The sequence below is a fragment of the Pelodiscus sinensis genome, chromosome 2 (genome assembly GCF_052426305.1).
Source record: "Pelodiscus sinensis isolate ZL-2025 chromosome 2, ASM5242630v1, whole genome shotgun sequence".
NCBI classification, from domain to species: Eukaryota; Metazoa; Chordata; order Testudines; family Trionychidae; genus Pelodiscus; species Pelodiscus sinensis.
Genome location: NC_143053.1, coordinates 195806485 through 195822197, shown reverse-complemented (window position 1 = coordinate 195822197; position 15713 = coordinate 195806485). Strand labels below are relative to the sequence as shown.

The following is a 15713-nucleotide window of genomic DNA, read 5'->3' as shown; positions in this document are numbered from 1 at the left end:
AGTCAATATTCTGCATGGTCCTGTTATCACAAAGGCTCTATTTCTGTACCCATGGCATAAAGCACACATGCTGGGTTGAGAGAAGAAACTAAGCTGTATATGATGGTCAGCATGGTTGGTGAAAGAGTTTGGGTGGAGGTGTGCAGAGCTTTGAAGGCAAAAATAAGAGATTAAACTGAATGCAGTGTACAGTGGGAAGCCAGGAGACAGACTCAGAAAGGGGATGACAGACTGGTGAGCAGGGGAGAGAATATTAGTGACTGCATTCTGAAGTTATTGAAGAGAATGACAAGTATGAGAGAAGGAGGTTGTGATGATCAAGATGGGACAAGAACAGTTATGAACATATGAGAGTTTCAGGACCAAAAGAAAATTTCTGATTTTCTGTCTGTTCTGGAAGAAGCAGCAGGATTTAGATAATGCCTGGTGTGACAATGCTCCTACAGCGACTTGGTCCTGTGCTTCCTGGCAGATTTGCTTGCCTCAGAGACTCAAAGCGGGCCACAATTTTAGTCACCACACTTAGGGCTTTAGTTTCCTGTTTGTTGAGCTCTTTTCATCATTAGCCAGTGCATGGTAAAATGGAAAATAAACTCCACAGTTCTTTTCCCTGAGTGGAAATGGGGAGGTGGGTGTTGGGGGGAACCCAGGCACACTCACTACACCAGGTTTCAGCCCAGAGCCCTGTGATATAGCTGTTTGTGTGAATCCCCGACACCTGCTAGAAGACAGCCCCAAGACTCCTAGGCTTCCCCACACCTTCCTTCTCTCTCATTCATCCTCCTAGATGTGATCTCCTTTCCTCCTACTCCCAGCAGTGCTTTCCTCCCAGCTGCAGGCTACTTCTTCTATAGCCAGTCTTAATTGGTTTTCTTAATTACCCCAGGTGTCCTAATTGGGCTAGGTTGGCCTGATTCTACAGGCCTGGTCAATTAGCCCCAGGTGTTCCACTGCCCCTGATTGCCTCTGCTGATTCTAAAACAGCCCCTCCCTGTTACTCTAGGTGCAGGGATCTCCTCAGTCTGAGGTTTATATATCTCCCCTCCACTACTTTTTTATAGCCTTCTGCTCTGACCCTTTGTAAACCACCTGGCTCAGTCCTGGGCCCCAGACTTGTGCTCTGGGCTTATCAACAGATGCTCAGTGGTCCCCCTTTTAAGATCTGGCCCTGAGTATAGGGTGGAGCAGTCAAACAAAAACCACAGAGCCCAGTCTTTACATGGGGCCCAGCCCTGTGGCAGGGCAAACAGATGCCCAGTTGTTCCCAATTCACTCATGCCCAGTCCCTGGCGCAGGGTGGGGCAGACAAGCAAACAAAAGTTCTTAGTCTCAGTAGGCTCAGGCCCTAGCGCAGGACAGGGCAGACAAACAAACAGCAGACTGCAGTTTAGGTAGGCCCAGGCCCTGGAGCAGGGCAGGCAGGTAGACAACCACAGCTCACAGGAAGGCCCAGACTCTGGTACAGGGAAGGGCAGGCAAACACCGACAGTTCCCAAGGCACATAGGCCCAGGCCCTGATTCAAGGCAGGTCAGACAGACAAATAGAAAGTGTCAGTTCAAGAAGGCCCAGGCTCCAGTGCAGGGTGGGGCAGACACAAACAACTGTCGTTCACAGTACAATTAGGCCCAGGGTGGGGCAGGCAAACAGACAGCAATCACTGGCAAGAGAGAGCAAGACTGCCATCTGGTATGTGGGGTGGCAGAGGGGATGTGGGCCCTCTCTACCAGGTCCAGGGTCCTAGCAGTGGCAGCCCACACTGCCATTGGGGTCAGCAAGGATCTGGCCCGCAACATGCTGACACACTCTAAAATACTATAAAGTCAGTCTGACAGTCATCGGTTATGCCAGGCCAGTTCCTAACTCCCCTTCACTGTCTACCTTTCTCCACAGTGGCTGCAGGTCCTTGGGAGCATCGGCATCTGATCCCTCGGGCAGGGTAAAAAGGGTCTCCACTTTGGTGTAGGGGCTTTGCAGTCTGAACCAGACCTCAGCCTCAGTAAGGTCCTCAGTGGCCTCCTGCTTCAGGAGCTCAGTGCAGGCTTCTGCTTCCTCTGGTGTCTGGGGCCCTATTAAGCTCCTGTACTGGGCTTTTATACCACTTACCCCGACCCTTGATTCCTGGGGAGTTAAAGAGGCAGGACTAGGCTCAGCCCATCCGGGCTTAGAGAGGGGTTCTTCCCCCTCTGTTTCAGTGAACGGCCACCCCAGCTCACTACACCCTATCACACTGGATATGTGGGAACAATAGGAGTAAAAGGGCAAAGGTTACTTTCCAGGGGCCTAGAGGGTGGTGGCAATAATTTCAGTGAGGGAAAGTGGAGAGATTTAGGAAGAAAGAAAAACAGTTTGTTTTTAGCTTTACTAAGGTTGAATTTCAGATGGGCCATATAGAAACAAACACTGGAAGTCCACAGTGAAATCGGGGACTGAGCAGCAGGAAAAGAGAACAGCTGTAGAGAAGCTGATTTGTCAGCAGTCAGCATGAAGGTTGTAGTTCAATCTATGTGAGTTGACAAGGCTGTTTAGGGATAAAGAATGGTGCAAGATAAAGACTCAGGAGAGAGCAATCTGCAGGTCAACAAAAAGGAGAAGAGGATGATAACCAAGTGAGGACTAAGCCATAAAAGCCAAAGCAAAACAGGATGTTAAGGAGAAATGAAGAGAACTCAGACCTGCTCATCTACAATACGACATTTGCAGTAACTGGGATATTACAGTACTGAAATTTGAAAAAGAATGTTTTTTACAGGTGCTGTTTCTTAACTTGATTTCCTTTGCTAATTATTTTCAAAGTTCATATAAACTATGGCACAATTCCCCTTTCTTTACCAATACTATAACTGATATCAAGTTTTTAAACTCAGTTTTTCCAAATTATTTAAAAAACTCAACACACAGATATTTGTATCTTAATATTTCAGATTCTGGCGGCTAAGTTGTCACTTTAAGTAAGCTACCAAAATGCATCTCCTGCATATTACAGTAAGCTCCTGCTCCATAATGCCTCATTTAAAGATTATCATAGTGAATATATGTAACAAAAAAGAACATCGGAATATCAACAAAGTGTGAAATTAACTACAAAATACAAGATAAATCAAATTTTTAGTAGACAGAGATACTGGCCAATGGTGAATGTAAATCAGTATCACAGCACATTCAACATCATCATGTTAATGAATTGAAGGGAAACCTCTTTTGTTCTGAGCAACAGTGCCACTCAGTGGATGGATGAGGACAGTGAGTTAATAAGAACTGGAAATGGAAACATCACAGATGAAATCAGTGGGGGGTTCCTTGATAGACCAATGATAATGCTGCAAGCAAAGAGATACTATGAGTTGCCATAGCAACTGTACCTTGGAGGGCTGTTAGATTCTGAGCAGGAACAGACATCTGTGCTTCATTGACTGTAACTACATCTCCTAGTAAATAAATAAAAACATCTTAGGATTTTTACAAGAACAAATACAATTCATTGAAATAAAGATGGTGACACTGATGCCATACAAACAACATAAAGCAAGCAAAATCAGTAAATGAAAAATGTGTAAGAGTAGGCAAATATTAATAGGATGCTTTGGAAAAGAAAACGTTTTTTAATAAAGCAGGTATGCTGTAAAAATCCAATGAGTAAAGAGATTTTTAACGGGAATATGTGGGCAAATTTACACAACTAAACATAACGTGCTTCTGGCTCTTCACAATAATAGCACGATGCTCATACTAATGCACAAATTAGTATCAGAGAGTTGTGCTATTATTGTAAAGAGCAGAGGAAAAATATGTTTAGTAGTGCCAATTTGTTTTAGGGTACTGCTAATTTCACAACTTTATGATGCTGATTTTAATTTTAATGTTCTTATTCATGTATGAAGTTATGTTAGTAATGTAGTACAAAAATCAAAAAAGTAACAGACACTTGTTAGACAGCAGTTTATTCTATTTTTATTATGCAACTCAGCTTAGAGTAAACATAGCTGCTCCCTATTGCTCCAGAAACAGCATACTTCTTTTCCAGACATAATCAGCAGGGAATTTATATATATAGTGAATTCAAAGAGACTGTGTTGAGTGACACATCATAAGGGCATGCTGGGTAATAAGATCTTGTGTTACAACAACTGCTTCAGAAACGTAAACATTCAAAATAAATAGTGATCTGGTGTCTGGACACTAGGTGATCATAGTTTTGGTGGCATTCATTTTCAAAACAGTAATTTAAAATGTGCTTGTGATAAAGTTGCATTCAAATCAAAAGCCTTTTCAATTCAAGGATCAAAAGGGAAATCTATATCTTGTACTGTAGTTTAAAAGATGCAAAAAATTAGGTACAATCTATGTCAGAGAGATGAATTGAAGGTGAAACTTTCCTTGTATGAACACGTCACCACTTGGTAAGTAAAGAGTAAGTGGCTTCTGAACAAACAAGAAATCCTGTGATCAATATACTAGCAATAACTTAACCAGGTTTCTTTTTCAAAAACATTTTCACCGTCACATTTATTTTCCTTTTAGGATAACAAGCTCTACACACAGAACTCTTAACTTAAGATTTAAATTTAACCTCAACATCAATATAGGGTTTCCTTCAGTAGGAATAGGACAATATTTTAATTCGGATGCTGTTAGCAAGCAATGAAAGTATGAAGGCAAGGATAATGTATTAATAACGGTTGTTTCCCACAGTGAACCTGAAGAAATGTCTGAGCTGGTAGTACTTTGATATGTAAAAATGGGCATCTTGTAGGTTAAAGGCTAAAAACCAATTACCCTATTTTAGTCACAGAATGATCATTAATAGCAAGCCACCCTGAACTTCTGGCTTTGACAAACTAGTTGAGAGCTCTGAGAATGGGCCTCCAACCTTCCTTCATTTTGGGTATCAGAAATTAGCAAGAGTAGAACCTCTTGCCTCACAGATGTTGAGGTACTGGTTCTGTGGTTCCTAATTGCAATGTATCTCCTGCTGAAATAGAGTTCTGTGAGAAGGGCCCCTGAAGAGGAAAGAAGAAAGGTGTTGCGGAGGGAGGGAGGGAAGGTGAAGTGAATTAAATATCTGGATCTGGTGATTTCTAGGACCAATCTGTCCAACGCTATGAGCTTCCAGGCACTGCACAATGCTGTCCCATGGTGCAGTCACACGTAGTAGTGGGGAGTATTCTTGCATTGCCTCCAACTGCCTGCCAAAAGTGAAGCTTAGAGGCATGTGGTTGGGTCAAAGAATGACAATTGAAGGCTTTTGTTTTGAGAACTTTCTGTTTCTTCTCTGGGGATTATAGTGCCATTGTGATGGGATTTTGGACAAATAATGCCTCTGTTGGTACTGAGGGATAAAGTGTCTCTCTTGCCCCAGGGTATTGATTCCTAGTACCTGAATGTGGCCCTGGAATCCTTCAAGGAGAGGAAAAAGATCAGTTTTCTCAGTGAAGAACTTCATCTCATCCGAAAAGAGGTTGTCACCTGTGGTCTGCAACTCTTTCAGGAATCTCAAGAGGTAAAGACACAGTGCCCATCTCATCACTAACTGTGGAGATGAACTTGGCAGCCACGTCAGCTGGGTCAGTGTCTTTTGCAAAGATGTTTTTTCCCAGCAGTTCCCCTTCTTAGATAAGGCCTTGAAGGAGTTCTGGGAGCTCTCCAGCAGCTTATCAATAACAATTTATTATAATCCGTGTAATCATACTTTGCCGAGAGTACCTGGTATTTGGCAATTCAAAATTGTAAGGTGACCAAGGAATATGCTTTCTTACCAAAGAGACTCAGGTGCTTCCCATCTCTGTCATAGGGTGATGTCTTGGAGTGACACATAAGAATGCACACAAGAATTCACTAACTTTACCTTGATGGAACTGGATGGCGGGTGGGTGAATAGGAACTGTGATTCCTTAGTGGAGACAGTATTTTTTGTCCATCTGCTTGCATGTTGGGGCCACCGAGGCTGGGTCTGACATACCACACTAGCAGGGTATAAATGGCCTCACTGATTGAGAGAGCAATTCTGGAGGTAGATGAGGCAAGGAAGATGTCAAAAAGCTGGTGGTGCATACCTTTAACCTCCTGCAATAATATGTGGAGAATGCCTGCCACTCACTTCACCAGATCTTGGAACAAGTGGAAGTAATCCACCGTGGAACGTGGCAACGGCATGACCACTTGTCCAGCAAAAAAGAGGATACAGTACTTTGGGTGTGATCTCCTCCTTTGTGTCCACCTCTTGCGCCTCCATTTCACAAGGTTCTCAGGCTTGCGATGCTAGAGCTAAGGGGCTCTCAGATGATACTCAGTGCCTTTGGGGGCAGGCTATTGATGCACCACCGAGGGGTCCTAGTATGGTCACTGTGTTCACATAGGGCTTGGGGGTGAACATACAAAGACAGTGATGGTGCCACATCTGGTGGTACATTCTCAGACCCTATTGATATTGGGTCCCATATGGACCTAGGGAAGAGTGCAGAGAAACCCTGTCCGATGCACTGTTCAGTCCCTAATTTGACATCAGAGGGGCATAACATAATTGTGGGGAACTACTCCTTGGCTGGCCATCACTTGGTGCTGTGATCCCAGTTCTGAGGGGCAGAGACTTACAATATAGCCAGGTCACCGGCCTGATGGAATTCTGCTTTACTGGGCATCTCAGAGTTGGTAGTGCTGTCAGTGGAGATGGGGACCTCGTCCATATCGATCTCTCTATGCTATTGTCGGTACTAATGACAGCTCACATCATGGGAGCATCTTAGAATATTTGACAGTGAATGCACTGGAACATCTTGTCTGTAATTGGGATTACCTTGCTGCAAGTGCGACGCTTCTAGACACCTGGAGAGCCAGACATCCCCTTTTCCAGAGGTGTTCCCTCACACCAGGGATCAACAAAAGAATAAAGTCTTGTCGTACCTTTTTATTATTTATTTAAGGGCACGGGCAAATAAAAGTCAAAGAAGGCTAAAGGATTTCTAAAAGCTAAAGATTAGCAACTGAAAAGGGGTGCTACTGATCTGCTAGTGGACAGCATAAGGCTCTGTCTCTGGCCAGGGACAGTTGAGAAAGACCTGAGGATGGTTGGCCTGTGTGCAGTGAGGAGAGATAGCACAAATATGGGCCAAATGAATATGGTTACCTAAACTCTCTGATCAGCAGCACAGGAATACAGAATACTCATATAGGACACAAAAAGAAGCAACAGGCACAACACCACTTTTGGAACTGTTGCCACAGCTAGTTGGTGACTCTTAACAAGGCGTGCTAATCTGAAAGAGTTATGTTATCCAGAGCAGACTATTTTTGTCTTTATTTTGTCAGGTATGCAATGCATTTCCAACTACCACTCTCTCACCCTCGACCCAAGAAACAAGTAAACAATCTGTCTTATCCACCATGTTTACAATACATTATACATTAATGTAAATGAATAACTTCAATTTTTCAAAAAAACCCAGGATGACCATGATCCCTGAAAACTAGCAATGCCTTTTTGACAGGGACGGCACCATTCAGATTTACAAAGTACAGTGCTTTTTTTTTTTTTTTTTAAACAGCAGCATGCTGCCCACCTTTAGGAGCTGTCAGCCAGCTAAGCTGGTGAAACTGCCAGCAGGATAGGTGTGCACTTATGTGCCTGAGAGACCACTCTTGGATCTGATATGGTTGATAAAAACCTTCTAATTAGCAGCCATCTATAGCCAATTCTCTTCATGCTTAGGCCAGCTCTAAAAAAGGGGGGGGGGGCACATCAAACTAAGGTACACAACTCCAGCTACGTGAATAGAGTAGCTGGAGTCAACATACCTTAGTTCAACTTACTGTGGCATCTCCACTAATATAATATATGGAGAGATACCATCTCATAGAACTGGAAGGGACCTTAAGAGTCCAGTCCCCTACCCTCACAGCAGGACCAAGTACCATCCCTGACAGATTTGCCCCAGATCCCTAAATGGTCCCCTCGTGGACTGAACTCATAACCCTGGGTTTAGCAGGCCAATGCTCAAACCACTGACTTATCCCTCCCCCCAAACTGTGGGGTTTGACAGGAGAAATTCTTCCACTGACTCCCCTTACTCTTCTCTCTCCAGTGGAGTACTAGAGTCGATAGGACATGGGAGCATGATCAGTGGCCGATTTAGCGGGTGTTTATTAGAGGTGTTAGTGTGTAGTTATTTACACAATTAACTGATAAGCCTAGGCTCATCAGTTAACTCTAACGGCTACACCCCCCACACCTTCTGCTCCCTCTGTATCAGAGGCATCAAGGGAGAGGGAGACAGGAGCCAGTGCCCAAGGTGAGCCAGTGATTTCTGATCTTTTAAAAATAATGCTCCCCTTTAAGCAATTTCACAGCCTTGTTTTTTTTGCCCCCATTTTTTTGTGGGACAGGATGGTAATCAAGCAATGTCCTTATAAATTTTGGAGGTTGTCTACATCAGATAAAAGCAGCGTTTCCTAAACTATGGGCCACGGCCTGGTACTAGGCCACGGGAAAAAAATACCGGGCCAGAGAAACCGGCCGCCGGGAGGCAGGGTTGGGGGCAGCAGGGCTGTCCCTCGGAGATCAGGACAGGCGGGCGGGCAGCCGGCGAAAGCAGAGCTGGGGGCAGCGGGACAGTCCAGTGGAGATCCGGGCAGGTGGGCGGGCAGCTGGCGAAAGCAGGGCTGGCGGCAGCGGGGCTGTCCTGTGGAGATCTGGGCGAGCGGGCGGGCAGCAAAAGCAGGGCTGCCGGAAGCAGGGCTGGACGAGGGCAGCGGTGCTGGTCGGGGGGATCGACGAGGGAGTGGGGCTGACCGGGGGAGATTGGTGGGGAGCGGGGGGAACCGGCCACCAGAAGCAGGGCTGGACTGGGGAGATCAGGAGGAGAAGGGGGGGGGACTGACCCGGGTACATGCAGACCCTGTGGACCCTGGCAGATGAGTCAGCATGGCCGGGGATTCCATTTTGGTCCCGCCCCTGCCCACAAACCCTCCCTCGAGTAGTTGCGAACTGCCTGGCAGGTAGACACACACAGACAGCGTGAGCACAACTACCAGCCAGGCAGTTCGCAGCTAAGAACTGATACACCTAATTATAATAAAACTTACCTAATTAGAAAATACCAGGCATTTTATATGTCTGGTAATTTCTCAATTTCTTTCCCGGACAAAACCTTCAAATACTGGACTGTCCTGTACAAAACCGGAGACCTGGCAACCCTACCCTTCCTTGCACCCTCCCTCCTAGCCAGATACCCTACCCCCAATCTGCTCCTGCTCCCGCCTCCTGGAGTGCTCATGCGGCACCAGGTCCCCCAAGCCCTGGCCCAGGCTGGGTGGAGGATGCAGCTGGGTGAAACACTGAAAATTTATTCATTTTTCATTCTTTTTTTTTAATATGCGTTTATATTTTTGGGCTGCAAAAAACAGTACTAAAAAAATGGCTTCCAACTGAAGTTAAAAGTTTGGGAAACCCTGATCTAGCCAGCTTTCTATCCATCTTACAGTCCATTTATCCAATCCATATTCCCTTAACTTGCTGGCAAGAATATTGTGGGTGACTGCATCAAAAGCTTTGCTAATGCTGGCACTGGGGGCTTTGGGAGGACCAGAAACAACTTATATTTGAATATTCATCATTTGCTTAATGAATATGCAAATATGCAAATGAATGTTACCGGTCCTCCAAAAGCTCGCGAATGGATTTACTGGTCCCCGTGTCAAAAAGTTTGGGAGCCCCTGGATAAAAGGATTGAACAAGCGCGGAGGGTGTGGGGAGCGGGCAGGCAGATGGCACATGAGGAAGCCAGCTTTCAAGCCAGCTCCCTGCATGTACCAGCTCCAATGGAGATGCCTGTTCCTTCCTTTCCCTCCCTGCTGCTGCCTCTGTATCTGAGGCAGCAGTACAGGGGAGGGAGGGACAGGACGACTGGCACCTTACATGTTTACAAAAATAAATGTTTGCTAGCATCCCTAGTCTTTATTAGACCTGCTAACTCGCCCCCTGGAAGATCAATCAACGTAGCACTGACTTTAGAAAAGGCCATAGAGTCAGAACCCTAAACAACATGGGACTGTGGGCACTATTTCAAGTGCAGGTGTCTATTGGACTTTGGGCTGAAAATCCATGTTTCTAGTTACCTCAATTGGATCATATTAGTGGAAGTGTACGGAGACCATTAGAGAATAAAAGGAAGCAAGGTGTATGTGTGTGGGTAGAAATAAAGACTAAATTTCCAACCCTACAAATGCTTATACATGGCTTAACTTTATACACTTGAATAATTCCCCTGACTTCAGCACTCATGTACTGTACTTAAGTATTCAGGTACTTAAACATGTGCACAGGTGTTTGTTGAATGACAGCCTGAGAGCAGATGCAACAGAGAAAAAATGTGTGTGGGAAGGAAACTGAAGAGAAATACAGTGGTGCGAGCAAGGAAGGATAAAGGAAAATGGTTAAAGCAAAGAGAAGACGGCACATACACACCTCAGCTAACAGACCCCATCTATGCACATTTCTCTGACCTCTAGTAATCCCCTATAAAATCCCCATGGTATCCTGAGTTTAAACCACAATAAACTGTAAATAAGCTATTTTAAAAAATAAGTCTGGTTTCAAATCATTACTTTTTTGTAAGTATTAGCAATACCTCAAAGTCTTTGCTTTGTTTTCATGAGAGGAGAATGTCTGAGGTGAAAAGGTGGACGGTACCCAAGGCAAACCCTTCCCTACCACCTCTTTCTTTCATGATGCAAAATGATCATTTCAGTTATTTAAAAAAAAAAAGTGACATGGCTGGAGACATCAGTACCTCAAGGCAGATAAGTAGGGACCTATGAAATTCATGGCCCATTTTGATCAATTTCATAGTTGTAGGATTTTAAAAATAATAAATTTTATGATTTTAGACATTTAAATCTGAAGTTTCATGGTGTTGTGGCTGTAAGTGTCCTTGGCCCAAAAGGGGATTGTGGGAGGGTGGGAAGTGTCAAACTTATTGTAGAGGGATAGCAGTATAGTCACCCTTATTTCTGCACTGCCATCAGTGACACTGATGCCTTCTGATTTGGTGGCAGGAGAGTGATCTAGCCAGGAGCCCAGCTCTGAAGTCAGCACCACTGCCAGCAGCAGCGGAAAAGTAAGGACGGCATGGTATGGTATTGCCATCTGTCCAGCAGCCATTTCTTGTGTCCATCCAGCTCTGAAGGCAGGTCAGAAGTAAGGATAGCAATACCACAAACCCTTATGGGTCAGGACCTCCCAAGTCTATGAAATGCTGGTCTCCTCCATGAAATCTGGTATTTTGTGTACTTTTACTCTAGGAGACCAGATTTCATGGTCCATGACACGTTTTTCAGAACCAGGGATTTAGTAGGGCTCATCAGCTACTCCAAACACATGAATTTATCTTCTCTGTGTCTGTGGTGGTAGCACTTCATACCCCTTCAGTAACATTACTTTACATTTCTATAACTATATGGGTGTGACTTTTCAACCCCCTCCTAATCGCAGGACTTTCAGACTCAACTGCTTGCTATAATTTAAAAATATCAATCAACTGTAGCTTATCAAATGGGAATATCTACATAGAAAAATTAACAGTAGTCGACTGATACAGTAAATAGCAATCGTTGCCACTCACTACATTTACAAAAAATTACACTGTTAATGATTTCAAGGACTTTTAGTCTTTAAATGATATCTAATGATGCTATACTAATAAAGAGGAATCTCAAATCAGTGTACATCAGTGACAATACTGCACTAAAGAAAATACTAATAATAAATAGACAACGATGCTTATTACCCTTCATTATACTGAACTGGAATAGTTTTCAAGACAATGCATGGATGCTGTCCATTACTGAAGCATAATTGTAGGATTTTTCCAACTATGCCGCCCACACTGGTTCTGGATCTCTAACTTACATAACTAATATTATTTTTCAGGAACAGTACAGTATATAAATCCCTGTGCTGCTGCTTGTGCAGGAAGTTGTAATAATCATTGTTGGGTAACTTTTGTAATATTAGTAGCATGACTACAGATCTCTGCTTTGACTGACATTCCTCCCTGAAATCTGATCTGACATTACTGTATTTAGATGGTGTTTTTACAACCTGATGGCTAACATGTAAGAGGCAGCATGTTGTAAAATTCTAGTGTAATCAGAGCAACCCCAGGGTTAAATGGAATCTAGCTAGAACTACAATTTGTGTTGTCTACACTAGGATTTCAGAATGTGTTAACTGTTATGATTAGAAACTCACCTTTTTTCCTAGTTTACACATACCCAGTGTTTTCAAGCTGTCTAAGCTCATTCAATCCTTTTATCTACTGCAGACAACCTCCAAAATTTACAAGGACCTCACTTTACCACCACCCTTCCTCACAAAAATGGGGGCAAAGAAAACAAGGCCGTGAAATTGCTGAAAGGGGAATATTATTTTTAAAAAGATAAAAATCATTGGGATAGTTTCCCGCTAGGTGCCTCTCTGCTTCCACTGAAGGGAATAGGAGTTTTTATCAAGGATTCAATAAGAGCATCATTGAGATTTCTGACATTTCTACCTGTGAGTCAGGCTGGGCCCTGCTTCAACTGAGACACATGAAAGAATTAATTGGTTTTCAGTTTTTCCTTCAGCCCATATACAACTACCAGTATTCAAAGGCCTTCCTTCACTTTTACATATTGGAGCCTTCCTTGGGTAGTATCTGTAATGCCCTGAGTATGAATTGGAGTTGCAGAGGAACTGCTTAGCTGGACTTCAGCCAGATACCTATGCTGGCACCTGGAAAAATGCTTCAAATTACTGTACACATGTGCAGGAAAATCAGGGCTTTTGCGGTTTGCTCTACCAACGCCTACTGGCCACATGATGCTTGATAAGAGGTCATACTCTTGATATGATGGGGGAAGAGGAGGAGGAAATTTGGGCCATATATGTACAAAGTATTGTTTTTATATTATTTTCCTCCCCATATCTTTTCAGCTCTGACCAAAATGCAACTTCCTACTGTGCACTTACTATGGGACTCGGGAGAACCAACATCAGCACTCAAGCTTGTAATCTACCACAATATACTTGGAAAATAATAAATTGAGAAATTTAAGGAAATAGAAACATTTTACGTCTCTAGAAAAAGTCAGTGTTTTTTAAAAGGAATATGGACTTCATGTGCAATGCCAGTTGTCAAAAGCAAATATTTATGCTATTAACTATAATCAAAATCAGATAGCAGAATCCTGAAAGGAAAGGGATCTAGACCAAACACAGAACATTTTACAGTGACATTATGTTCCTTCATTAGAACTTAGTACAGTTACACAAGAGGGTTGTGCCTGATGTCTGGAATCAACTACGAGGGAATTTATACAGCCAAAAATGTCATATTAGCTATTTATGAGACAGAGAAGAAAATAATATCTAGAGGGCAGCTAAGGCTTTGTCTTAGGTTGTTTTATCCCCCATTTCTTCCATAAACATTTTCTGTTCATTTTAATATAGAATCCTTTTAGTATGTTCTCTACAGCCACAATTTCTAAATGCAATCACATTAAAGTGCAAAAATACCACAGGACAATGAAAATACATCTGAATTTAGCAACAAGTTGACTCTTTCAGTTATATAAATGTAGATCTATAGAAACATTAACTAAAAATCAATATAAATATTTCTGATTTTTGACTAAGGTTCATTTTGGGATTTGTGGAATTCCATGTCACATCTGGAGTCTTTTCTTAGTTCTCACTTTTACCTTTGCTCAGCTGAACTGGCATGCTTTCCGACTTCATCATTCTCTGCTGTTGCTGTTGTGCCTGCAGGTGTTGGTGCTGGAGGGGCTCCACTGTGCTCCTGATGGGCACTACAGCAGACGGAAAACTGCTGCCGCCGCTAGCAATAATAGCTGGGCCAGCAGGACTTCCTGAAGCCATAGCTGGGGCAATCAGCTTCCGACCAAAATTAAGCAAGCTATTGGAGACTTTATTAATGTTCAGTGGAGCAACCTTTGCACTGGCACTAAAAAATAAAATAGAAAGGAAAATGTTGCAATCATTAGTAATTTACAGAGCATTATGAAATATATTCAGTGCTTTACAAAGAGTGGTAAAAATCTTCTAAGGCACAGGGCATTACATGTACAATTTTACATACACCCATGAATTTGTGCACAAGTCCAAATACAGTGTCAATAGAAGACAAAGTAGGTGATTATGATGGAGTTTAATATAACTGAAAGTTTTATACCGAAGATTATTTATACTCTGTTGTATTCCTACCCATAATGAAAGCTGTAATATGTTGGGAAAGCACTACTGCTATATTACAAAGTGAGTATGGTTTGTGCATTTTCATGGCATCCACTGACTCAAATCCAAGACACACACAAACTGTACTGGAGACTTTTTTCTTTTTCAGAATGGTGATTTGAAAAAGTTAGACTACTACATGGCATGTATATTACTATTCTGATTATTTCATGTTTTTCTTCTGCTCCTCCATTTGTGTTATGCAATGTTCTCTCATTCTGCAGCTACTTCATTACTTCAGTTAAAGAGTGTGGTATTGAGAGCTTTGGATTTGATCATTCTACCTCATGAGCTACTAGAAAAGAATAATACATTAATGAAGTGATTGAAGTAGATTGCAACCTGAAAGAGCCGGGTTCGGGCAATCTGCGCATACGCAGATCGCCGGACAGCACAGCTGGTGAGCGGGGCTCGCTGCGGTTCGCCGAGCCCTGCTAATGGCTACCCTTTGGGTTGGCTGTGGAGCCCCTTAGAGTGACCCCACTATGGTGCTGACCACGTCTCTGTTCCTTCTTGCCGGCTCCTCCAACAGAAGAGAAGGATGGTGGGTATGGAATAGATATGAGCTACACATCCCTAAGAACAACAGTTACAAATGTGAGTAACCATTTTTACTTCTTCAAGTGCTTGCTCACATCAGTTCCCCGTAAGTGACTCATAAGCCTTACTCAGGAGGAGGGGTTGGAGTTGTCAAGCTGCTGTCTGGAGCACTGCTACATCAAATGCTGCATCCTTTCTGTATTGCTGCATGATGGCATATTATGATGTGAAGGTTTGGACAGACGACCAAGTCGCTGCCCTGCAGATCACCTGGAGAGGAACATGAGCCAGAAAGGCAGCCTAGGAGGCTTGTGCCTGAGTTGAGTGTATTGTGAGAGATGGTGGAGGAACCTTTGCTATGTTGTAACACATCTGGACACAGGCCATGATCCAAGAGGAAGCATGCGCTGATGACACAAGCAATGTTTTCATGTGTTCTACCATTGCCATGAACAGATGCATTGGCTTCTTAAGGGCTTAGTGCAGTCAATGTAAAAGACAAGTGCCTTTCTGACATCAAGGGAGGGCAGCTGTTGTTCCTGTAAGCTTTTGTGGGGCTTTGGGTAGAAAAGTGGTGGTAAGATATCCTGGTTGGCATAAAAGCTAGATACTGCCTTCAAGAGGAATATTGGGTAGGGTCTAAGCTGAACCTTATCCCTATGAAAGACAATGTAGGAGGTTTAGACACTGGGGTGCAAAGCTCAAATGCATCAGGTCAACATGATAGACACCAAAAAGGCCACTTTCCAGGACAGGTAAAGGGATGAACACATGGCTCCAAGGATGGCCCCATGAGCACTGAAAGGACTAGGTGAAGATCCTATGTATGAACAGAGTGCTTGACCCAGTGAAGTCTTTCTAGGTCACTGAGGAAACACCGACCGTGGG

The 15713-nt window shown here is 43.5% G+C and overlaps 1 protein-coding gene across 7 annotated transcripts in view; it reads right to left on the bottom strand.

Annotated features, from left to right (window-relative positions):
• The window catches only part of TBC1D5 (TBC1 domain family member 5), a 525247-nt gene that overhangs the window by 79296 nt on the left and 430238 nt on the right, over window positions 1-15713 (bottom strand). For 6 of the 7 annotated variants that reach the window (XM_089776643.1, XM_075922103.2, XM_075922104.2 and 3 more), the window contains 2 exons: window positions 13733-13995; window positions 3361-3426 (listed from right to left, as the gene is read on the bottom strand). In XM_089776643.1, the coding sequence (XP_089632769.1) occupies window positions 3361-3426; window positions 13733-13995 (329 nt within the window). The remainder of the gene's footprint in view (window positions 1-3360; window positions 3427-13732; window positions 13996-15713) is intronic. The other variant, XM_075922105.2, reaches the window with a different exon arrangement.